This window comes from Macaca mulatta, chromosome 19 (assembly GCF_049350105.2).
Source record: "Macaca mulatta isolate MMU2019108-1 chromosome 19, T2T-MMU8v2.0, whole genome shotgun sequence".
Taxonomy (NCBI): domain Eukaryota; kingdom Metazoa; phylum Chordata; class Mammalia; order Primates; family Cercopithecidae; genus Macaca; species Macaca mulatta.
The window spans coordinates 11115313-11139524 of record NC_133424.1 but is presented as its reverse complement, the minus strand read 5'-3'; the positions used below and the strand labels follow the sequence as shown (position 1 = coordinate 11139524).

Genomic DNA, 24212 nt, shown 5'->3' with positions numbered 1-24212 from the left:
ATTTTGTTTATTGAGACAGTCTCTCTCTGTTGACAGGCTGGACTACAGTGGCACAATCTCGGCTCACTGCAACCTCCGCCTCCTGAGTTCAAATGATTCTCCTGCCTCAGCCTCCCAAGTAGCTGAGACTACAGGCACGCACCACCAAACCCAGCTAATTTTTGTACTTTTAGTAGAGACGGGGCTTCACCATGTTGGCCAGGATAGTCTCGATCTCTTGACCTCGTGATCCGCCCACCTCGGCCTCCCAAAATGCTGGGATTACAGGCGTGAGCCACAGCACCCGGCCTGTCTTCATTTTGTTAAGAGATAAGGGTCTTACTCTGTTGCCCAGGCTGGAGTGCAGTGACGCTATCACTCCTCACTGCAGCCTTGAATCCCTGGGCTCAAGTGATCCTCTGGCCTCGGTCTCCCAAGTAGCTGGGACTACAGGCGAGCACCACCACGCCCAGCTAATTTTTAAATTTTTTGTAGAGAGGGGGGTCTTGCCATGTTGCCCAGGCAGGTCTGGAACTCCCTGGCTCAGGTGATCCTCCCGCTTCAGTCTCCCAAAGTACTGGGATTACAGGCATGAGCTACAATGTCTGGCCAACCCACCAGCCCCTTTGCTGTTCTTCAAACACCTAGAACATATTCAGACCTCAAATATCCTAATGTTCTTCCTATCCCCCTGACTCTGCTTGCGTTTTCTTTGCCTTAGACTTATACTTTTTTTTTGAGACGGAGTTAGCTCTTGTCACCCAGGCTAGAGTGCAATGGCATGATATTGACTCACTGCAACCTCCGCCTCCACGGTTCAAATGATTCTCCTGCCTCAGCCTCCTAAGTAGCTGGAATTACAGGCGCCTGCCACTATGCCCAGCTAATTTTTGCATTTTCAGTAGAGACAGGGTTTCGCTGTGTTGGCCAGGCTGGTCTCAAACTCCTGGCCTCAAGCAATTCCCCTCCCTTAGCTTCTCAAAGTGTTGGGATTACAGGCGTGAGCCACTGCTCCCGGCCTATTGTTTGTAATTTTGAAGAGGAACCCTGTGTGTGCATTTTCCCTGGGCTCTGCAAATTCTGTTGCCAGCCTCGAGGATTTGTGAAATGAAAAAAGCAATGAAGAAGGCGATGTTGGAGGAGTCCAGCTGGCCAGGCGAGAGAGGCAGAGTCATGCCCCTTACTGCTGTCAGGACACTAGTGCACATTTGCGGCAATCGGCCCTGGCCGCAGCCCAGGCGAGGGAGGCAGGGCCCAGGAGCGCTCAGGGTGGAGGATGCTTCTAAGCCTGCCTTCTCCTCCCCTGGACAGCAGGCTGCTGGGGAGGGGGGTCCAGATGGCAGCACAGGCTGCTCTGGACAGCTGGCATCAGGCTCAGGCCGCCAGAGTCCTTTTCCCCCAACCATGTTGTCAGCACCATCAGCTACCAGCCCAGCCTGGGAGCCACTGGCCTGGCCTGGCAGAGGAGAGCTGATGTCACCCAGCCTGACATCCTGCCCACTCCCCACTTCCTTCAACAGAAGGATGTGGCGAAGTGCAGCAAATAACAGGGAAGTGAGAATAAAAGCCCCTGCCTACGCTGTGGCACTGAATATTCACGGCTGCCCAAGCTCTATGCTCAAAGCTGACGCAGGTCTTAGAAGGATTGTGAAGGGCTCCAGGCATGTGTGCACGTGTGTGCAAATACATGCATATATGTGCATGAATTTCATACCTGTCTGTGCCTGTGCAACTGGGCTAGTGGAACTTTCTGTGAGTCTAAGTGTTGCGTAGTTGAAACTAAATTGTACCCGCAGGAATCTATGTGTTAGGGCAATACCACATGAGTCTATGTGAATAAGAGTTTGGCTGTGCCTGTGTGACTGTAATATGAATGTGTAGGTGTGTGGGGGTGTCACTGTGTGAAGATGCAGAGGAAAACAATATTTCACAGTGCCTAGAAATGCAGGTTCCGGGGGCTGGGCGCAGTGGCTCACGCCCATATTCCCAGCACTTTGGGAGGCCAAGGCAGGGGAATCACTTGAGGCCAGCAGTTTGAGACCAGCGTGGGCAACATAGCGACACCCCATCTCTTTTCTTTTCTTTTTTGAGGTAGGGTCTCCTGCTGTTGCCCAGGTAGGTATGCAGTGGTGCGATCATAGCTCACTGCAGCCTCCAACTCTTGGAGACTCCATCTTTAAAATAAAATGAAAAAAAAAAAAAAAAAGAAATTAACCAGGCGTGGTGGTAGGTGCCTGTAATACCAGCTACTCAGGAGGCTGAGGCAGGAGGATTGCTTGAGCCCAGGAGTTTGAGGCTGCAAGTGAGCTACGATTGCCACTGCACTCCAGCCTGGGTGACAGAACAAGATCCTGTCTGTAAAAAGAAAGGAAGGCTGGGTACAGTGGCTCACGCCTGTAATCTCAGCACTTTGGGAGGCCAAGGCGGTCGGATCACCTGAAGTTGGGAGTTCTCGACCAGCCTGGCCAATATGGTGAAACCGCATCTCTACTAAGAACACAAAAAATTCGCTGGGTGTGATGGCACGTGCCTGTAATCCCAGCTACTCGGGAGACTGAGGCAGGAGAAGCACTTGAATCTGGGAAGCAGAGGTTGCAGTTAGGCAAGATCGAGCCACTGCACTCCAGCCTGGGCGTGACAGAGTGAGACTCTGTCTCAATTAAAAAAAAAAAAAGAAAAAGAAAAGAAAAAAAAAAAGAAAGGAAGAAAGAAAAAAGAGTTCATGTCCTTTGCAGGGACATGGGTGAAGCTGGAAACCATCATTCTCAGCAAACTAACACAAGGAACAGAAAACCAAACACCGCATGTTCTCACTCATAGGTGGGAGTTGAACAATGAGAACACATGGACACAGGGAGGGAAACATCACACACCCAGGCCCTTCGTTGGGGGTTGGGGGTTAGGGGAGGTATAACATTAGGAGAAATACCTAATGTAGATGACAGGTTGATGGGTGCCGCAAACCACCATAGCACGTGTATACCTATGTAACAAACCTGCACGTTCTCTACATTTTTCCCAGAACTTAAAGTATAATAAATACATTAATTAGTTAAAAAGAGGAAGAAGGAAAAAAGAAATGCAGGTTCCAGGTTTAAATCTCTACTCAGCCACTCAGTACCCATGACCACTTGCCTGTGTTGTGTAGTAGCGGGATTCTGTTTGTCTGGGTTTGAGTGTGTGTGTGCAGAATTCAACTCCCTCCAGGAAGTCTTTCTAAATACCCAAACACGCCCTCTATTTCCATCAGTGTCTTCATCACAATGTGTCATTACATCTTTTTGATCATGTTAATTTCATTTCAGTTTCCTCCACTAAATGTCAGCTCCACTGGGGCAGGCAGTTTTGTTCTCTTAATCGCTGTGTCCCTGGCACGTGGTACATAGTAGGTGCTGAATAAATATTGAATAGATGAAAGCAGTGCTGTGTCTATATGCTATGTGGGGAAGAGTGGGCACTGGCTGGACACCAGGAGTTCCTGGGGTGCCCAGTGCTCAGTTCTGGTCTCTGTCCCCAGTTGTTCACAACACTTGTTTTAACCATCTTCTTCTTCTTCTTCTTCTTTTTTTTTTTTTTTTTTTTTTTTGGTGAGACAGAGTCTCACTCTGTCTCCCAGGCTGAAGTGCAGTGATGTGATCATGGCTCACTGCAGCCTCGACCTCCTGGGCTCAAGCAATCCTCCCACCTCAGCCTCCCAAGTATCTTGGATTACAGATGTGAGCCATTGTGCTGGGCCCATCTTCAATGTTATAGAAATGTTGACATTCTGGGACTCACTGTCTCCTGTATCAAATTCAAGGGAGTGGGGGTGGATTGGTTTATGCTAAGCCTTCTTCCTAATCTACAGTTCTAGAATCTAGTCTTAATCTAATCCCCTCTTTAAGTCATTTAAGTTTTTTTTTTTTTTTGAGACAGTTTCGCTCTCGTCACCCAGGCTGGAGTTCAATGGCACTATCTCAGCTCACTGCAACCCCCGCCTCCTGGATTCAAGCCATTCTCCTGCCTCAGCATCCTAAGTAGCTGGGACTATAGGCGCGTGCCACCATGCCCAGCTAAGGATTTATTTTTTGTTTTTATTTTATTTTTTTAGAGACGGGTGTTGCTGGGATCCTCCAGCCAGCCTCCCAAGTAGCTGGGACTATAGGCTCACACCAGGGTGCCAGGCTCATTCAACATTTATTGAGCACCTACTGTGTGCCAGCCACTGTTCTAGACCTAATCCTGCCCTCATGGAGCGCAGACCCAAGGAGGAAGGCAGGCAGGATCCAGAAGTCTTATTTAATCTGTTTTTTTTGTTTTTTTTTTTTTTTTTTGAGATGGAGTCTCACTCTGTCGCCAAGCTGGAGTGCAGTGGTGTGATCTTTGCTCACTGCAACCTCTGCCTCCCGGGTTTAAGCGATTCTCCTGCCTCAGCCTCCGGGGTAGCTGGGATTACAGGCACCTGCCACCATGCCCAGCTAATTTTTGTATTTTTAGTGGAGATGGGGTTTCACCATATTGGCCAGGCTGGTCTCGAACTCCTGACTTCAAGTGATCCGCCCGCCTCGGCCTCCCAAAGTGCTGGGATTATAAGCGTGAGCCACTGCGCCCAGCTCCCTCATTAATCTTGAGTGCATTTACCCCTAGGCTCTCTCTGTCCAAGGACGGAATTTTAGTCTTCACAGTAGGAAATCACCCGTGGGGATCTGTATGTTTATACAGGGATCCTGCTCCCTCACTAGCCGGGAGCAGGGCCCCCTGCTGGGTTGGTTGGTTGCTGCTGCCCCAAAGCCTGGTCACAGTGCCCAGCACATAGTAAGTAGACACTTGGTAAAGAGATGTAAAATGAGCTAATAAACAAAACGATGGCGCAAAAGCAGGCTCTGCGAGCACGATTTCGCGGAATCCTAGGTGTGTGTCGTTACCCACTTTGCAGAGGAGGAAATTGAGACTCAGGAAGGCAAAGCCCCATCGCAGCTCAGTGCTATGTGGTTATGGGATGTAGCAGAAGAAGCAAGGGTAGCCCCAAAAAACGTTCCCAATTCCCGCAACCCCCCCCCATCCACATCACAGGCAGGAGACACATAGCAGGGTTTGCACCGATGGGGGGTGGGGTAGGGACCGGGGACAGAGCGACAGTGCAAAGCAACTTAGGGGTCTCTCTCCTCAGTCCCCAGGGCTGGAGGTGCTGTGCTGGCAGATTAGGAAATGCTCGGCGTTGATGGGGAAGCTTCCGGCGCCCTATCCCCGGTTCTGGAAGCTGAGGCTCCGGGAACGCTGTTTTGCTGAAGCTGGGCAGCTCCAGTCTCCAGAGCCAGGAAGAGACCCCCGCGCCGATCCGGGAATCCCTGACATCTCGGATTCTCTCCCAACACCCCCATGCTGCTGACCGGGCCGAAGCCCTGAAGGGCATACGGTGGGGGTGGGGGTATGGCTTTCTTGGGGAGCCGGGGAACTCCCTACAGTCCTGGCCCCCTCCCACCATGGCACCGGGTCCCCCTCCCCACCGCAGCTCGCAGCCCCAAGCTTACCTTGCGGGGGGGCTGGGGAGGGGATGCCCCGCCCTCTCTGGCCTGGGGGGCGGGAGGGGACGGGGGTGTCCAGACCCTTTGTTTGCTGGTGTGTGTGTATGTGTGTGTGCGATTGTGAGAGCCGCCGGGGTGTGGGTCCGTGCGCGCGCGTGCCCGGGCCGTGACAGCCACTGATGTGCTGGACTGCCAGGGTAGAGGTGAAGAGGGAGGGGGAGGAGATGGGGACTCCTCCGCCCCTGGCCGCCCACTCGCGGGTTTGAATGAAGCGCGAGGGGGAGGGGCGGCAGCGGGAGGGCGTTTTTGTCCGATGGCCCCTCCCCCTCCATGCACTGGGGAATTCCCCCCATCTGGAGACTTTCGCTCGCTCTCTCCGGGCACCGCCTGCGACGTCGGCTCCAGGGGAGACTGGGAAGAGGCGCCCCTCACCCGAGTGGCTGGAGCTCCTCCTATCCAGCCTGACCCCCGATGGAGCACCCTTTAATCTAAAATAATCCTGGCCCGAGACTGCAACGCGGCCTATTATCCTGGTATAAAAGCGCGGATTGGGATGCGTGGAAGTGTGAGGCCAGGGCCCTGCATGCTTAGAGTAATGGAGTCCTTAGAGCCCCGGCGGAGGAAGGGTACCCCCAGACAAACGGGGAGGGACTATGCGTGACCCCAGACTGTGACGAAAAGGAAAGCCCCCTTCCACCCCTCCAAGATTCCCCCACCAAGCGCGGGACCAGGAATACGCGCCGTAGGCTAGACTCTAGCGACACCCAGCGGTCACGCGGGGTGGGGCGCCGAGACCCGTTATGGGGGGTCCGGGTGATTCCAAAGTGTGTGTGTGTGTGTGTGTGTGTGTGTGTATGTGCGCGCGCGCGAGTCCTTGCTGCTAATGGCCGGAGCTGGAGGACGAGGAGAAGGCTCCCAAGGCAGAGCCACAATCTCCCCTCTATGTTTAACCCCTCAAGGGGAGGGCCATACCACCCTCGATTTAGACACCCCCAGGGCAGGTCCAGTCCTCCTCGGGCTGAGAAAGTCCCAGGAGTCGTCAGGCGCCCCTCTCCAGAGCAGGCTTAGGTCCCCGTTTACGAAGGGCAGGGGGAGGGCCTTCCCGCCGTGTCCGTACCCCTTGCAGACGTCACTGCGGCGTAGCTGAGGGGACAGTCCTCTTAGTCTCATCAACCGTCCTCTCCCTGCCACCCCAAACGCCCACCGTGGAGAGGCGGGAGATGAGGGGGGCTAGGAGTTGAAGTGCCCACTCGTATGCCCCCAGGAGACCTAGCGGAGCCCCTGCGCCCGATAAGGTGGAGTCTCTGCGGGAACTCCAGGGGACTGGAACGCTTGCGCAAGGCCCTTTAAGGCAGAATGGGTAGCCAGTGCCGCTGCCGCGGTTACTAGGGATGTGACGTCAGGCATGGGCGGGGTTTCCCCCGCACTCGGGCGGAAGCGGAAGGGGCGGGGCTCCGCGCACCAAGTCTCCAGCGCCGCCGCCGTCGCCGCCAACCGAGCCGTAGCGGGCTGGGCCGCCAAGGCAAGATGGTGGACTACAGCGTGTGGGACCACATTGAGGTGTCTGATGATGAAGACGAGACGCACCCCAACATCGACACGGCCAGCCTCTTCCGCTGGCGGCATCAGGTAAGGCGCGCGCGCCCATCCCTTTCCCCACTCCCGGACCCCGCTCCAGAGTTGTGGTCCCCGATACTGCCTAGGGACCCCACTGTTCACACCTAGGATTCTCACCCCCTCAGTCTGGACTTTCAGGAGCCTCGATTCAACTCCAGGACCCCAGTACCACTGGTACCCTGAGTCCTTGCTCGGGATCTCCCCCCAACCCCCTGCTCCGATTTTTGCGTGGGATTCCCTATTCACCCCCTAGAACTTCTTCAGTCTGGACTCCCTTAGACGAGTCTCCCTAATTCTGTTCGGAGTTAACATTTACACCCAGAACTCTGCCTCAAAGTTTGGTCCCCAAATTCTTCTAGATGATCCCTCATCCTATTCGGGTATCCACTCCCTATCTGGGATCTCACGTCGCCCTCCCCCACCTCCGTAGTCTGGACCCCCAATACTTTGGTCTGTCCTGGGATCTACTTTCCGGGATCTTGATCCGGGGTTCCCATTCAGATCCGGAGTCGCCACTCCTTTTCTAAACGGTACAAGGAACTCTGTGCTACTCTGATATTCCTGTCCCTGCCCACACCCGGGACCCCCTTCCTAGAGTGTAGAGCCGTCCCCCTTCAGGATCCTTAGTCTCACCGAGGACTTCGGTTGTGGAACCTGGTTCCCCTCTGGATCTAACTACCAGCTCCACCCCGACAGAGCCTCACATTCCAGCCTCTCCTTTGGCCTCGGGTAGACCCATTTCCCATTAGACCAGGAAATCCTGCCCACGTGGCTTCCGGCCCAGCCAGAGCCCCTGCCCCTACTTGGTATTGCAGACCCTGTCACCACCCACCTCCCAGACTGGCTTCCTGTATGAGCCTTGGCCAGCATTGGAAACTCCCCTAACTCAAGCCCAGGACCCCAAACCCACCCCACCTTGTATCCCCAACCTGATCGCTACTCTGTGACCCAAATTGTCCCTGCTCTTTTCCAGGGACTCCTGGTCTGATTCTAAATTCACTACCCCTTCTTCTATCGGACCACAACAGAACCCCCAAATCCAGACCCCAGAATCCCAAGTCTGAGTGATCCATGTCCTACCACCCCCTCAGTGCTCACAAGCCAATGGGGTGACTAAGACTTAAAGGTTTAACCTCCTGCTACCCCAAATCACATATCAGTGTCTGTTGTACTCTTTTTTTTTTTGAGATGGAGTTTCCTTCTTGTCGCCCAGGCTGGAGTTCAGTGGCACAATCTTGGCTCACTGCAACCTCTGCTTCCCGGGTTCAAGCAATTCTCCTGCCTCAGCCTCCTGAATAGCTGGGATTACAGGCATGCGGCACCACGCCTGGCTAGTTTTGTACCTTTAGTAGAGACGGGGGTTTCTCCATGTTGGTCAGGCTGGTCTCGAACTCCTGACCTCAGGCGATCCACCCACCTCGGCCTCCCAGAGTGCTGGGATTACAGGCGTGAGCCACTGCACCCAGCCATGTTGTACTCTTAAACTAAGGGCATATACCTTTCAGAACCTTCTAGTGAGGATCTCTTACCCCACCCTCTCATAGGACAACTCCCCATCATTTATCCAAGAAACAACTAGAAGTTCCCTTCCCCATCATTTTGGAATACTCCAGAATACGGCATTAGTCTCTTTATCTAGCTCCCAGTCCCACCTCCAGACCTCTTCCTTAAATCCTGAGTCTCCTGGGTAGTGTACCTGCCAAGCAAGCCACTGGAGTGTGGGAAGAAAGTTCTAGCGCTTCTATTTCTTGCCGTGTGTAACATTTTATTATGAAATATTTAAGACTTCCACAAAGCTCCAAAGACTATTCTTGGGAAGACCTATTTCTGTCACATAAAGAGGTTAATCTTTACTACTGTGGAGAATGGTTTGGTCCTGCCGAGTGGGAGGGCCCCCCTCCTGCAGCGTAGTGTACCTGCCACACCCTCCTCCCTCTGGCACGGAGCTTTTCCTGTCCTACCGCTGAGAACCCGGTGGTTGTAGTGGCACGTAAGGGAGGCAGGGGGCTTCAGCGTCTCCAGCACAGGTTCAAGGACAGGCAAGCTTGCGTTCCAATCCTAGTCCTGCCTCTTGCTGCTTCTTTCTTTCTTTGATGTGGCAAGACTCAGGCCTCCCTGATCCCGTATGAAACCTGGGATACTATGACCCCACCTCCCTGAGACTTTTGTAAGAATAAATTAAGACTGGGCAGGAAAACTTGGGGCAGGTTTGGAAGGAAGCATTGTGGAGGGGAAGGAGAGATCGCTGTGGTTCTGAGCACAGGCCTGACTAGGTTCAAATCTCAGCTCTGTGTATCACTCACATGCTGCGTGAGTGCCAGGGAATTGTTTGATTGCTCTGTGCCTGAGCACCTGAGAATCTGAATGATGTCCACCCCATAGGGTTGTTGTAAGGGTTACCTTATTCGTTTAATATTTGTAATCCTTTTGGGGCAGTAGCTATTACCGTCATCATCATTTAAATAATTTTTGTGAATGGTTAAAAAAAACTTCCACAGCCACATGTGGGGACACATGCCTATAGTCCTAGCTACTCAGGAGGCTGAGGCAGAAGGATCATTTGAGCCCAGAAGTTCAAGTCCAGCCTGAGCAACATAGCAAGACCTTGTCTGTCTTTCTTTTTTCTTTTTTTTAATTTTGATTTGTTTGTTTTTTGTTTTTTTTTTTTTTTTTTTGAGACAGGGTCTTGCTTTGTCACCCAGGCTGGAGTGCAGTGGTGCCATCTCGGCTCACTGCAACTTCCACCTTCCGGGCTCAAGTGATCCTCCTATTTCTGCCTCCTGAGTAGCTGGGACCATAGGTGCACACCACCATTCCTGGTTGATTTTTGTATTTTTGGTAGAGACAGGGTTTCACCATGTTGCCCAGGCTTGTCTCACACTCCTGAGTTCAGGCGATCCACCCACCTCAGCCTCACAAAGTGCCGGGATTGTAGGTGTGAGCCACCAAGCCTGGCCTAAGACCTTGTCTTTTCAAAAAAAAAACAAAAAATTCCAAAGGTTCCAAAAGGGGACAAATGAATCCCTTTTCCTAGCCCCAGCTCGCCGACTCTCCTGCCCAGAGATAGCTGCTGTTAATGGTTTCTTCTAATGAGTTATATGACATTGAGATTTCATGAGCCTCAGTTTCCCTAACTCTAAGGCAGGAGGGTAGTGACACCTGTGGGCCCTGCTTGCTGGGGTGGCTTCTCCCCTGCTCAGCCTGCTACAGCCCCTGCCCAATGGGAGGTGTAAAGCCCAGGCTGGGCAGGCTGCCGCCCCCACCAACTCCAAGAGGCCTTTTTTAGCTGTGGCCTCCCTGGCGGCTATTCAGAGGACACAGGGGAGACTGATGGCTGCCCAGCAGTGGCTTGCAGGGTGGCAGGCAGGCTCCAGGGTGACACAGGCTCATCGTGGAGGAAGGGAGTTGCAGAGGCCACAGTTGCTTTTTTTTTTTCTTTTTTTTAAGACAGAGTCTCACTCTATTGCCCAGACTGGAGTGCAGTGGTGCCCTCTCGGCTCACTGCAACCTCCACCTCCTGGGTTCAAGCAATTCTCCTGCCTCAGCCTCCTGAGTAACTGGAACTACAGGTGCGTGCCACCATGCCTGGCTACTTTTTCTATTTTTTTTAGTAGAGACCGGGTTTTCCCATGTTGGCCAGGCTGGTCCCAAACTCCTGACCTCATGATCTGCCCGCTTGGCTTCCCAAAGTGTTGGGATTACAGGCGTGAGCCACCCTGCCCAGCAACTTTTTTTTTTTTAAGAGATGGAATCTCACTGTGTTACCCAGGCTGGTCTCGAATTCCTGATCTCAAGTGATCCTCCCACCTCGGCCTCCCAAAGTGCTAGGATTATAGGCATGGGCCACTGTGCCAGCCTGCAGCTGCAGTTTATCTCATGAGGGGTAGCTTTTTTTTTTTTTTTTTGAGACAGGGTCATGCTCTGTCACCCAGGCTGGAGTGCACTAGCGCGATCTTGGTTCACTGCAACTTCTGCCTCAGGTTCAAGCGATTCTGCCTCAGCTCCTGGAGTGGCTGGGATTGCAGGTGCTCGCCACCACGCCCAGCTACTTTTCATATTCTTAGTAGAGATGGGGTTTCACCATGTTGGCCAGGCTGGTCTCACACTCCTGACCTCAGGTGATCCACTCGCCTCAGCCTCCCAAAGTGCTGGGATTACAGGCGTGAGCCACCACGCCCAACCATGTAGGCCTTCTTGACCCCTTATTCATATGGGGGAATCCGAGGCTCAGGCTGGCTGTGTCAGTCCCCTGGGGTATTAGAATAGGGGCCAGGTCTGCCTGGCCCTGCCCTAGAACCTGGGGACACAGCCTCAGATAAGGCACAGAAATGAGTCAGCAGACCATTCAAGTGGCAGTGACAAGGACGGAGATGGTAACAGTGGGACACGCCTACTGAGGGCTGTTTTGGAAGCATTTTCCATAGAGTTATTCAGTCCTCACAGTGATCCTGTGAGACTCCGTTTCACAGAGGGGAAGACCAAGGCCGGGAGAGGTTTCAGTGACATGGCCAAAGTTCATCTCCCATCAGTGGCACAGCCGGGTGTTGTGACTATGTAGTAACAACCACTCCCAGTTATTGAGCGTGTGCTCTGGGCCAGAAATTAAACTAAGCATTTGATGATATTTCCTTTTTAAAGCACCAGAGTGCTCCCCAGAGAGAGAGAGAGAGAGAGAGAGAGAGAGACTATCCCCTTACACAGATGGTAATGACCCTGGCCAGCGCAGGAAGGGTGCATGCTGAGGGCCCGCATGACTCGGGACATTTTACTTTAATCATCTCCTTAGTTTCTTCTGAGACGAGCTTGTGCGGTCAGCATTGTTGACTGTTTGACAAGATGAGGAAACTGAGGTTCCAGGAGGTTAGGGGATGGCCCAGGGATACCCAGCCAGTACATGGTGGCTGTGGGCTAGGACCCAGGGCCGGTGCCCCAAGGCTGTCCTCCAGCACCCTCACCATGTCAGATGGTCACAGGAGGTCCTTTGGGGATCAGTGGTGCCCCAGGCAGGGAACATTTGGGGAAGGCTCTGTCGAAGCTGAGTTTTGGGTGCAAAGCAGGTAAGGGAACCGCACGTGCAGAGGCCAAGAGGCAAGAGAAAGGCCACACTTTCCAGGAACCATGAGGGCCAGCATCTGCCTGGGACCCAGGACCAGGATGCCAGGATCAGAAGTCCCATCTGAATTCAGACCCCCCAAGACGTGGTAGTGGGGAGGACTCTGGTCACGTGGTCAAATGCGCGGGTTTCACCGGCCTCCCTGGCAGCAGCTGTGCCTGGATTGGAGAGGGACAGCAATTGAAGGTGGTGGCATGTTTCCAGGTTTGATCAGCGGCTCTGAATAGAACAGCCCCCACTGAGGTTCAGGAGGGGTGATGGTGGAGCCACATAGGGGTCTCCGGAGGGTCCTGAATGATCCGATGGGGACCCAGATGGAGGTCTGAGCGATGCAGGGAGTGAGGTGGGGACCAGGAGCCTGAGGAGATGAGGCATTGTTATCAGGAGAAAGGAATGCCTGGGGAGTGACATCTGGGGCTTGGGTGAGCGGGAAGCAGGTAGACACCAAGCTGGGGCTCAGGAGGGCATGCTGGGCTGGAGACAGAGCTAAGGGGGCCTAGGCAGTGATCCTGGAGCAAGGTTATGGGTGGAACAAAGAAACATCTAGAAGGGGCCCTGGTACAGTGGCTCATGCCTGTAATCCCAGTAATTTGGGAGGCCAAGGTGGGTGGATCACTTGAGGTCAGGAGTTCCAGATCAGCCTGACCAACATGGAGAAACCTGGTCTCTACTAAAAATATAAAATTACCCTGGTGTGGTGGCGCATGCCTGTAATCCCAGCTACTCAGAAGGCTGAGGCAGGAAAATCTCTTGAAAACGGGAGGCAGAGGTTGCAGTGAGCCAAGATCGTACCACTGCACTCCAGCCTGGGCGACTCCATCTAAAAAAAAAAACAAAAAAAAACCAATAGCTGGGCATGGTGGTTTCTGTGCACCTTTAGTCCTAGCTAGTTGGGAGGTTGAGGCAGGAGGATCTCTTGAGCCTGGGAGGTCAAGGCTGCAGTGAACCATGATCGCACCACTGCACTCTAGTCTGCATGACAACAAGACCTTGTTCAAAGAAAACCAAACAAAATAAAAACAAAAAAACAAGCATTTGCTGAGCCCCTGCTTTGCGCCAGGCCAAGTTCCTGGTTCTGGAGACAAAATGGCAAACACATTCCCATATTTAGAGAGCGGGGCGGGGCAGTACCCAAAAACGTGATAAATAATTGTCATATGATGTGAGTGGTGGCTGGTGTTGAGGCAGGGAATTCCAGACGGGGGCAGCGGGAGGTTGCCATCAATAGGAAGGTGGTTAGGGAAGGGGTCCTCGCTAAGGCAACATGGAGCCCAGATGGCGCGGGTGCCATAGAGTCAGCTGTGGGGGGATCTGAGGGAAAATCATTCCAAGTAGTTGGAACAGCCAGTGTGAAGGCCTTGAAGTTCAAGAAAAAAGCAGGCTCTGCCGAGCAGAGTGGCTCCTGCCTGTGGTCCCAGCACTTTGGGAGGCCAAGGCGGAAGAATCGCTTGAACCCAGGACTTCAAGACCCGTCTGGGCAACATGGCGAAACCCCATCTTTACTGCAAATACAAAAATTAGCTGGGCGTGGTGGTGCACACCTGTAGTCCCAGCTACTCGGGAGGCGAGGTGGGAGGATTGCCTGAGCCCAGGGAGGTCGAGGCTTCAGTAAGTCGTCATTGGGCCACTGCACTCTGACCTGGGCGACAGAGTGAGACCCTGTTTTTTTGTTTTTTTTCTAAAAGAAAAAAGAATGGTCTCAAGAAAAGGTGAGAAAAGTGAGGGGCCAGTGTGGCTGGAAGGAAGAGTTAGCAGGGGAGGTGCCGGGTTAGATTGTGTAGGGCCTACGTAGGCTGTGGTGACAACCTGGACTCTGCTCTGAGTGAGATGGGAGCCGCCAGGGTTCTGAGCGGAGGACGGAGGGACCGGACCCCACTTGGGTGTGCGTCGGCACCTGTGGGGGCAGGGGCGGAAGCTGGGAGACCAGGGCACGGGAGGTGGAGGCATACTTTTTCCCGGGGCCATCTCTGGTGCGGGGATTGGGTATGGGGCTGGGGGTAAGGGACAGGCCGCTCCCCAAAGTTGATAGGCCGCCCCTGCCCGCAGGCCCGGGTGGAGCGCATGGAGCAGTTCCAGAAGGAGAAGGAGGAACTGGACAGGGGCTGCCGCGAGTGCAAGCGCAAGGTGGCCGAATGCCAGAGGAAGCTGAAGGAGCTGGAGGTGGCTGAGGGCGGCAAGGCAGAGCTGGAGCGGCTGCAGGCCGAGGCACAGCAGCTGCGCAAAGAGGAGCGGAGCTGGGAGCAGAAGCTGGAAGAGATGCGCAAGAAGGAGAAGAGCATGCCCTGGAACGTGGACACGCTCAGCAAAGACGGCTTCAGCAAGGTGTGCGGGGCGGGCGGGGTGGGCAGTGCACTTGCGCAGCCGGCGAGTATGCAGCCAGGACGCATGCGCACCCAATGCCTGGTCAGGGGAGGACCGCGGCGGTGTAGTTGAAGAGTGTGGTGTGGGGCAGAGAGCTGAGGGACGGACGGGGGCCACGTGGGAGGGGGGACAGGCTTGGAGGGCCGGGCGGATGAAACACCCCACCGGTCCCCTCCTCTGATCTGCCCCAAGGCCCATGCCCACGCTCCCGCCACCTTGATGCTCATGGCTTCGTCACCACCTCCGCCGTGGATGGGATGGGCGCTGCGGCCACGGCCCGCCCGGCCGCACTCGAGGCGCTCCGCAGCCTTGCCCCAGCCCACTCCCCCTCTCACCCTACCACAGAGCATGGTCAACACCAAGCCCGAGAAGACAGAGGAGGACTCAGAGGAGGTGAGGGAGCAGAAACACAAGACTTTCGTGGAAAAGTACGAGAAACAGATCAAGCACTTTGGTGAGTGGGGCGTGTGAGGTTATGGGGGGCAAGGTCGGGGCAGGCCCTTTGCCTCCAGGGCCCTCCAGCACCTTGCCAGCATCTTCCCACAGGCATGCTCCGCCGCTGGGATGACAGCCAAAAGTACCTGTCAGACAATGTCCACCTGGTGTGCGAGGAGACGGCCAATTACCTGGTCATCTGGTGCATTGACCTAGAGGTGGAGGAGGTGAGTGGAGCTTTCCCCAGGGCTGTGAAAAGGTGCTGCCCTGAGGCCGCCACTTGGTAACACTGTGCCTGTTCTCCCTGGCAGAAATGTGCACTCATGGAGCAGGTGGCTCACCAGACAATCGTCATGCAGTTTATCCTGGAGCTGGCCAAGAGCCTGAAGGTGGACCCCCGGGCCTGCTTCCGGCAGTTCTTCACTAAGATTAAGGTAGGGTCCCCTGAGCTGCCAGGTGGCTGGAGGCCCCCTCCCCAGGGAACCAGCCCACAGCGCTCTGGGTAAGGCCGACTCCTGTCCACTGGGACTCAAGCCCCTCCAATCACCGAATCCTAGATCAGGAGAGGGCGGGGCCAAGGAGGGGGAGAGAAGTGGGCGGATGCTGCCAGACTTTAAAAGTGGAGGTCAGGCCAGGCTTGGTGACTGAGTCCTATAGTCCAAGTCTTTGGGAGGCTGAAGCAGGAGGACCACTTGAGCTCAGGAATTTGTGAGCTGTGGTGTTCCACTGCACTCCAGCCTGGGTGACAGAGCAAAACTGCATTACAAAAAAAAATGGGAGCACTAGGATGTGCTGGAGGTCCCCATGTGGATATGTGGGTAAAGGACAGAGGTGAGGGTGCCTCTAGGGCTCTGGGCTTTTTTTTGTTTTTGAGACCCAGTCTTGCTATCACCAAGGCTGGAGTGCAATGGCGTGATCTCAGCTCACTACAACCCCTGCCTCCTGGGTTCAAGCAATTCTCATGCCTCAGCCTCCCAAGTAGCTGGCATTACAGGCGCCTGCCAGCCTCTCGGGTTTTTAACTTGCGCACCTGGAGGAACAGGGCTACCCTTACCAAGACTGGGGAGACCAAGGACAAGGCAGGCTGGGAGGTGGCCGTGTTGAGTTAGAGGTGCCCATGCAGGGACACTGAGGACACGAGTGTCTCGGATCTGCAGTAGAGCAGGGCTCCCAAGGAGGTGGTCTTTAGCAAATGCCAGATGAGGTCCCTGGCAGGGGAGCCCAGGCCTTGGGAAGCCCTTTATGTAAGTCAGGAACAGACTTAGGGAGCCCTGGGGCACCTCTGAGGAGCTGTGGCTGGAGGGTCCTGGGCCCCCAGTCCCTCCTGAGCACTGGGCCAAGTCTAGTGAGCACTGCCCGACCCCCATAGACAGCCGATCGCCAGTACATGGAGGGCTTCAACGACGAGCTAGAAGCCTTCAAGGAGCGTGTGCGGGGCCGTGCCAAGCTGCGCATTGAGAAGGCCATGAAGGAGTATGAGGAGGAGGAGCGCAAGAAGCGGCTTGGCCCCGGCGGCCTGGACCCTGTCGAGGTCTACGAGTCCCTCCCTGAGGTGCGGCTCCCCAGCCCAGGCGGGCGGCAGGAGGACCCTGAGCGGGACCCCCCAGGGCACAGGGACCCAGCCCCTGACCCCAGCCCTTCTATACCCCCAGGAACTCCAGAAGTGCTTCGATGTAAAGGACGTGCAGATGCTGCAAGACGCCATCAGCAAGATGGACCCCACCGTGAGTAACCCCCACGTCCCATGCCTTTCCAGCGGGCCATGTGTCTCCCCCAGCCCTGTGTCCCAAGTCTCTGAAGCCAGTTGGTGAAAGTGCCCCTCCAAGGCTTCTCCAAGGACTAAGGGGGGTCGTGTTACCTTGGCACACACCCACATTTATTGAGCACCTACTGTGTCCCAGCATCCAGCAGATAAATGCTGAGCTTTGAGCGTATGTCCCTTGTGACTGATAGTCACTGTTACTGTGACTGAGTCCAGCCTCAGTTTCCTTATGCAAACCATATTTTCTCTCAATATCAGCTCACAAAACGTGTGGGGAAAGGAGCTGAGCACACGGCAGGGGCTGGTAAATGCTGGCTGTTAATTGGATTTTGTCTGTTTTTTGTTTTTGTTTTTTTTTTTTTGAGACAGAGTCTCACTCTGTCACCCAGGCTGGAGTGCAGTGGTGCTATTTCTGCTCACTGCAAACTCCGCCTCCCGGGTTCGCACCATTCTCCTGCCTCAGCCTCCCGAGTAGCTGGGACTACAGGCACCCACCACCATGCCCGGCTAATTTTTTGTATTTTTTAGTAGAGACGGGGTTTCACTGTGTTAGCCAGGATGGTCTCAATCTCCTGACCTCGTGATCCGCCCGCCTCAGCCTCCCAGAGTGCTGGGATTACAGGCGTGAGTCACTGCACCTGGCCATCTGTTTTTTTTTTTTTGACAGACAGGGTCTTCCTCTCTCACCCAGGCTGCAGCCTCCACCTCCCAGGCTCAAGTGATCCTCCCACCTCAGCCTCCCCAAGTACCTGGGATTATAGGCTGACACCATGACATCTCACTGATTTTTTTTCTAAAAATTATGTTTTTATAAAGAAGGTCTAACTGGCTGTATTTTTGGAAGTGGCAATAGACGTTGAATCTAAGTAGGACACGATTGACCCTATTCCTACCACTTGGCTCACTGGTTGGTCACCCTGGTTTTCTCGTCTGTAAAATGGGTCTAGCTGCAGGACTGGCCATGAGTTTCTAGAAGCTTCTATGGGCATAGCCATCTAGACCAGCTTCTGCAAACCGCAGCTCCCAGACTCACTGCCTGTCTTTATAATAAAGTTTTATTGCAACAAAGAAGCCATGCTCAATTGTTTCACTGTCATCTACAACCGATCTTGCTCTGCCACAGAGTTGAGTCGTGACGGAGACCATATGGCTTGCGGAAGCAGAAATATTTAGTCAGTCCCTTTACTAAAAAAATTTGCTGGCTTTTGTTCTAGATTGCACTATCTAAATTTAAATTAAAGTTAAATAAAATTTAAAGTTCCAGCTGAGTACGGTGGCTCACGCCTGTAATCTCAGCGCTTTGGGAGGCCAAGGCAGGCGGATCACCTGAGGTCAGGAGTTTGAGACCAGCCTGGCCAACATGGCAAAACCCCATCTCTACTAAAAGTAAAAAAATCAGCCAGGCATGGTGACAGGTGTCTGTAACCCCAGCTACTTGGGAGGCTGAGGCACTTGAACCTGGGAGGTGGAGGTTGCAGTGAGCCGAGATTGCACCATTGCACTCCAGCCTGGGTGACAGAGTGAGACTCCATCTCAAATAAATTGGTTAAATATCAATAGGCAGGAAGCCAGCTTGGGGATGTGCAGGGGATAATGGGGACCCCTGGGTGGTGGCCCCACCTCATCTGCCTGCCCTTCTCCTCACAGGACGCGAAGTACCACATGCAACGCTGCATTGACTCCGGCCTCTGGGTCCCCAACTCTAAGGCCAGTGAGGCCAAGGAGGGAGAAGAGGCAGGTCCTGGGGACCCGCTGCTGGAGGCTGTTCCCAAGACGGGAGATGAGAAGGATGTCAGCGTGTGACCTGCCCCAGCTACCACCACCACCTGCTTCCAGGCCCCTATGTGCCCCTTTTCAGAAAACAGATAGATGCCATCTCGCCCGCTCCTGGCTTCCTCCACTTGCGCTGCTCGGCCCAGCCCGGGGGGCCCGCCCAGCCCTCCCTGGCCTCTCCACTGTCCCCACTCTCCAGCGCCCATTCAAGTCTCTGCTTTGAGTCAAGGGGCTTCACTGCCTGCAGCCCCCCATCAGCATTATGCCAAAGGCCCGGGGGTCCGGGGAGGGGCAGAGGTTGCCAGGCTGGTCCACCAGGTAGTAGGGGAGGGTCCTCAGCCAAGGGGCCAGCTCTGGTCACTGGGCTCTGTTTTCACTGTTCGTCTGCTGTCTGTGTCTTCTATTTGGCAAACAGCAATGATGTTCCAATAAAGAATTTCAGATGCTCTCTGGGCTGCTGGAGGGCTGTTCAGGCAGCTCATCTCTTCTAGGTGGGAGGGAAACCTGGTGGAATTATTGGGGACTGAGCCTGTGCTTCTCTGGTCCTTTGCCCACCAGCCATCGTGGGTCCTCGCCTCACACATGCTGTTCCACCACTTGGAACAGTCTTCCTCCAGAGGCCTCAAAAGCCTCTAACCTTCAGTTCTCACCTACCCACTCCCCTGTCCCTACTTGAACCTCCAGAAGCAGGGTTGCCCAAGCTGATCACCACCAGAGGGCAGTAGTGATCTGCAAACCAAGTCAACGTTCCCTAGGGTTTTGTGGATCTTGCCCACCTGCCCACAGAGCCCCGGCCTTCCAGCTTCCTTACCACCTTTTGGAGCAGCATCCTGGACTATATCTCCCCACCCTATGGCCAGCACTGGCCCCAACAGATGTGTTTTGGTTTTTTGGTGTTTTGTTTTGTTTTGTTTTTTTGAGACGGAGTCTCGCTGTGTCGCCCAGGCTGGAGTGCAGTGGCCAGATCTCAGCTCACTGCAAGCTCCGCCTCCTGGGTTCTCGCCATTCTCCTGCCTCAGCCTCCCGAGTAGCTGGGACTACAGGCGCCCACCACCTCGCCCGGCTAATTTTTTGTATTTTTTAGTAGAGACGGGGTTTCACCGTGTTAGCCAGGATGGTCTTGATCTCCTGACCTCATGATCCGCCCGTCTCGCCCTCCCAAAGTGCTGGGATTACAGGCTTGAGCCACCGCGCCCGGCCTTGGTTTTTTTTTTTTTTTTTTTTTGAGAGTCTAGCTGTCGCCGGGGCTGGAGTGCGGTGGTGGAATCTCGGATCACTGCAACCTCCGCCTCCCGGATTCAAGCGATTCTCCTGCCTCAGCCTCCTCCTGGGATTATAGGTGTCCGCCACCACGCCCGGCTAATTTTTTGTGTTTTAGTAGACACGGAGTTTCACCATGTTGGCCACGCTGGTCTTGAACTCCTGACCTCAAGTGATCCGCCCACCTTGGACTCCCACAGTGCTTGGATTACAGGTGTGAGCCACCACACCTGGTCTCCCCCCCCACCCAGATATCTTGATTCTGACCACTGCCTTTTGTCCCTGTGGCCTCCAGGTCCCCATCCCTTCTGGCTCTAATTCCTGCCCCAGCCTCCTTCCCATTCACCACTCCAAGCTAGCTCCCCAACAGGCAGCAGCCAGAGGGCATCTGTGAACATCAGGGTCGGGGCATGTCCCACCTCTGCTCAAAAGCCTCACAGGACTCCCCTCCCTGGGAACAGAAGCCAAAGTCCTCCCTATGACTGACCAGGCCCCAGCGCCATCTGCCTGTTACCTCCCTGCCCTGTTGTCTGTCCCCAACTCCATGCTGGCCCTTGAGCACTTGGAATTTCTCTTAGTGTGGGCTTAGGTAATGTGCTGAGCTTCAGTGTCCCTGCTCTTAGGGCTAACATCGTCACACTAGTGCCCTCCTCAGGCTGTAGTGATGGGGACAAGTGAGGTAATGGTTCAGACAACTGGCACCTGGCGCTCATTCTCTGAACGGGGACCTTGGCACTTGCTGGCTCTCTGCAAAAGTTACAAAATATTTCTGCCACAGGAAAAGTCTTAAAGGAGAGTGCACAGCCAGGCGTGGCTCACACCTGTAATCCCAACACTTTGGGAGGCCAAAGCAGGAGGATCACTTGAGCCCAGGAGTTCAAGACCAGCCTGGCTAATGTGGCGAAACGCAGTCTGCACTAAAACAAATTACCCAGGCATGGTGGCGTGTGCCTGTAATCCCAGCTACTCAGGAAGCTGGGGCAGGAGAATTGCTTGAACCTGGGAGGTGGAGGTTGCAGTGAGCCAAGATCACGCCGCTGCACTCCAGCCTGGGCAACAAAGACTCTTATCTAAAAAAAAAAAAAAAAAAGAGGTGCAGTGCTGGGCGCAGTGGTGCGCACCTGTAGTCACAGATACTTGGGAGGCTAAGGCAAGAGGATTGCTTGAGCCCGGGAGGTCAAGGCTGCAGTGAGCTAAGATTAAAGTACAATAAACACCCAGGTACACATCAGTTTAAGACATGAAATACCTCCAATCCAGTAGAGACTTCTGCCCACCTCTCCCGGGGGACATCGCCTGAGGGGACTGCTTGTCCCTCAGACCACAGATCAATGCCACTTCTCTGAGGCCCTCCTTGACCTACTTTAATTGCCCTCATGCTCGGCCACCAAACCTGCCTCACATGCCCTTCTTGACACAGAACTGTGTATTGTCACCTCCCATGTACTGTGGGTGCCACCAGAGCACGGAGTTTTTCTTGCAACATCCACAGTGCCAGAAAGGGGACCTTCAGGAAATATTTGTAAAAGCATTGGATAAAAAACCCTGGAATGCTGTTGTGCCTAAGCCGATCACCACCAGGGGGCAGGAGTGAGCTGCAAATCCAGTCACTTTCCTTAGTGCTTTGTGTATGAGCGGGAACAGCAGGTGAGGGCTGCAGGGGACTCCTGGAGCCCTGAATGAGCCTCGCACACCTTCCAAGATCTATTTATTTATTTATTTATTTATTTATTTATTTATTTATTTATTTATTTATTATTATTTTTTTCTTCAGAGACAGGGTTCTCTCCATGTTGCTCAGACTGGATTTGAACTGAGCTCAAGCAATCTGCCCGCCTCAGCCTCCGAAGGTGTTGGGACTAGAGACCAATGTGCCCTGGCGAGTTAAAATTTTAATTTTTGAGCCGGGCGCGGTGGCTCACGCCTGTAATTCCAGCACTTTGGGAGGCCGAGAAGGGCAGGTCACTAGGTCAGGAGTCCGCGACCAGCCTGACCAACATGGTGAAACCCCGTCTCTGCTAAAAATACAAAAATTAACCGGGCGTAGTGGTGCGTGCCTGTAATCCCAGCTACTTGGTAGTCTGAGGCAGGAGAATCGCTTCAACCCGTGAGGCGGAGGTTGCGGTGAGCCGAGATCGTGCCTCCAGGCTGGGCAACAGAGGGAGTGACTCCATCTCAAAAAATAATGATAATTTTTGTTCATCATAGACATTTTGGTGTTATTTTCAGTTTTTCAAAATACTGCATTCCTTGTTATTGAAGGTTTTGTTTGTATTTTGTGAGACGGAGTCTCGCTCTGTCACTCAGGCTGGAGTGCAGTGGCATGATCTTGGGCTCACTGCAACTTCTGCCTCCCGGGTTCAAGCGATTCTCCTTCCTCACCCTGCCAAGTAGCTGGGAATACAGGCGCCTGCCACCATGCCTGGCTAAGTGTGTGTGTGTGTGTGTGAGATGGAGTCTCCCTCTGTTGCCCAGGCTGGAGTGCAGTGGCGAGATCTTAGCTCACTGCAAGCACCGCCTCCCGGGTTCTCGCCATTCTCCTGCCTCAGCCTCCTGAGTAGCTGGGACTACAGGTGCCCATCATCACACTCGGCTATTTTTTTTGTATTTTTAGTAGAGATGGGGTTTCACCGTGTTAGCCAGGATGGTCTCAATCTCCTGACCTCGTGATCCGCCTGCCTTGGCCTCTCAAAGTACTGGGATTACAGGTGTGAGCCACCGCGCCCGGCCTAATTTTTGTATTTTTTGTAGACACAAAAAATACAAAACTATGAGGACTATGTTGGCCAGGTTGGTCTCAAACTCCTGACCTCAAGTGAACTGCCCGCCTTGGCCTTCTGAAGTGCTGGGATTACACGCGTGAGCCACTGTGCCTGCCCCCCACTCTTTTTTTTTTTAAGAGATGGGATCTGGCTCTGTCACCCAGGCTAGAGTGCAGTGGCGCAATCCATAGCTCACTGCAGCCTCTAACCTCTGGGCTCAAGTGATTCTCCTGCCTCAACCTCCTGAGTAGCTCAAATGACAGCCAAGAGACACACACTCCATCTGGCTATCCACCACCAGTCCTTTTTGTTGTTTGTTTTTTGAGACCGAGTCTTGCTCTGTTGCCTAGGCTAAAGTGCAGAGGCATGATCTCAGCTCACTACAAGCTCCACCTCCCAGGTTCAAGCGATTCTCCTGCCTCAGCATCCGTACAGGCGTGCGCCACCACACCTGGCTAATGAAGTGTATTCACTCATTTGATGCCCCTGACATGCTTCTGGGTTTGGGACTAAATAGTCACATCTTGCAGAGGAGGAAACTGAGGCACACTGAGGTTAAGGGACCGCCCAGGATCATGCAGTGATGGAGCTGGGACTTGAACTCAGCCCATCTGGTGCCAGCCTTCATATGTGTAAGTTACTCTTCTGTATCCTCTCAGGCCAGCACCGAGTGTCCCATTTGGGGTTGCTCCTGAGAATTTTCTAGAGAACACAGATTCACACACGTGCTCAAAGAAGTGTAGAATTTTTGTGGAAAGATTCCCAGGAGGCTGGGTGCGGTGGTTTATGCCTGTATTCCCAGCACTTTGGGAGGCCGAGGCGGGTGGATCACCTGAGGTCAGGAGTTGGAGACTAGCCTGACCAAGATGGTGAAACCCCGTCTCTACAAAGAATACAAAAATTAGCTGGGTGTGGTGGCAGGTGCCTGTAATCCCAGCTACTCTGGAGACTAAGGCAGGAGAATCCTTTGAAGCCAGGAGGCGGAGGTTGCAGTGAGCCAAGATCGTGCCATTGTACTCCAGCCTGGGCAACAAAAGTGAAACCTTCTGCCTCAAAAAAAAAAAAAAGATTTCCCAGGAAACCCATCTCATTGTTGTTTTGTGGAGGAGACTGGCTGTTCCCTGAACTTCCCTATTCATGAAAACACAAAGGTATTTTACTTTCAATCCATCAACTCTTGGCTTTTCCCAGGTACCAGTGGGCTCTGAGGAGGCCCCTCCCTGCAGCCCTCGCAGAGCCAGGGGAAGCCCCCAGCTTTTGTTCCTTCCGGAAAACCCACTGTAGTGGCGTGGCCAACTGCCCTGGCTTGCCCAGGACTGTCCCAGTTTTAGCATGGAAAGCCCCTCATTGGGGAACCCCCTCAGTCCTGGGAAACCCCGGCCTGTTAGTCACATGTGGGGTCTGCAGCCTCCCTTATGGACCAGGTCTGAGTTTGGGCAGGAGGCCCTAGGCCTTGGCAAAACAGCCTCCTTAGCCTCTTTTCTTCAGTTGTCAAGTGAGGGTGCTGATACCACTCGCAAAGAAACAGAAGAGGCTGGGCACGGTGGCTCATGCCTATAATCCCAGCACTTTGGGAGGCCGAGGCGGGTGGATCACGAGGTCAGGAGATCGAGACCATCCTGGCTAACACAGAGAAACCCCGTCTC

General features: G+C 53.9%; 2 protein-coding genes and 2 long non-coding RNA genes across 12 annotated transcripts in view; 2 read left to right on the top strand and 2 right to left on the bottom strand.

Annotated features, from left to right (window-relative positions):
* PDE4A (phosphodiesterase 4A) overlaps positions 1-5751 on the bottom strand; it is a 67232-nt gene extending 61481 nt beyond the window's left edge. The window contains exon 1 of one of the 8 annotated variants that reach the window (XM_028839945.2): positions 5490-5751. The gene's annotated coding sequence lies outside the window, so the exon portion shown is untranslated. The remainder of the gene's footprint in view (positions 1-5489) is intronic. The other 7 variants (XM_077977379.1, XM_077977390.1, XM_077977400.1 and 4 more) reach the window with 7 other exon arrangements.
* Positions 294-5607, top strand: LOC144336672 (uncharacterized). The gene is made up of 2 exons (XR_013408930.1): positions 294-750; positions 4591-5607. It is a non-coding gene; the product is annotated as an uncharacterized LOC144336672 (long non-coding RNA).
* A 1195-nt stretch (positions 5752-6946) lies between the features above and the next one.
* On the top strand, positions 6947-18992 carry CDC37 (cell division cycle 37, HSP90 cochaperone). 2 transcript variants are annotated; one of them, XM_001105596.5, is made up of 8 exons: positions 6947-7112; positions 14260-14535; positions 14920-15028; positions 15121-15236; positions 15321-15443; positions 16379-16561; positions 16662-16733; positions 18419-18992. In XM_001105596.5, exons 1-8 carry the CDS (start codon positions 7011-7013, stop codon positions 18572-18574), a joined length of 1137 nt encoding a protein of 378 aa, XP_001105596.2. In that variant the 5' UTR covers positions 6947-7010; the 3' UTR covers positions 18575-18992. The 2 variants fall into 2 exon arrangements, with proteins under 2 accessions (XP_001105596.2, XP_077833555.1); XM_077977429.1 differs by having other exon boundaries at positions 14767-15028.
* LOC144336665 (uncharacterized) lies at positions 8295-13241 on the bottom strand. Its single transcript, XR_013408923.1, has 3 exons — positions 13180-13241; positions 10007-10560; positions 8295-8517 (listed from the first exon to the last, which is right to left on the bottom strand). It is a non-coding gene; the product is annotated as an uncharacterized LOC144336665 (long non-coding RNA).
* Positions 18993-24212: the final 5220 nt, after the last annotated feature.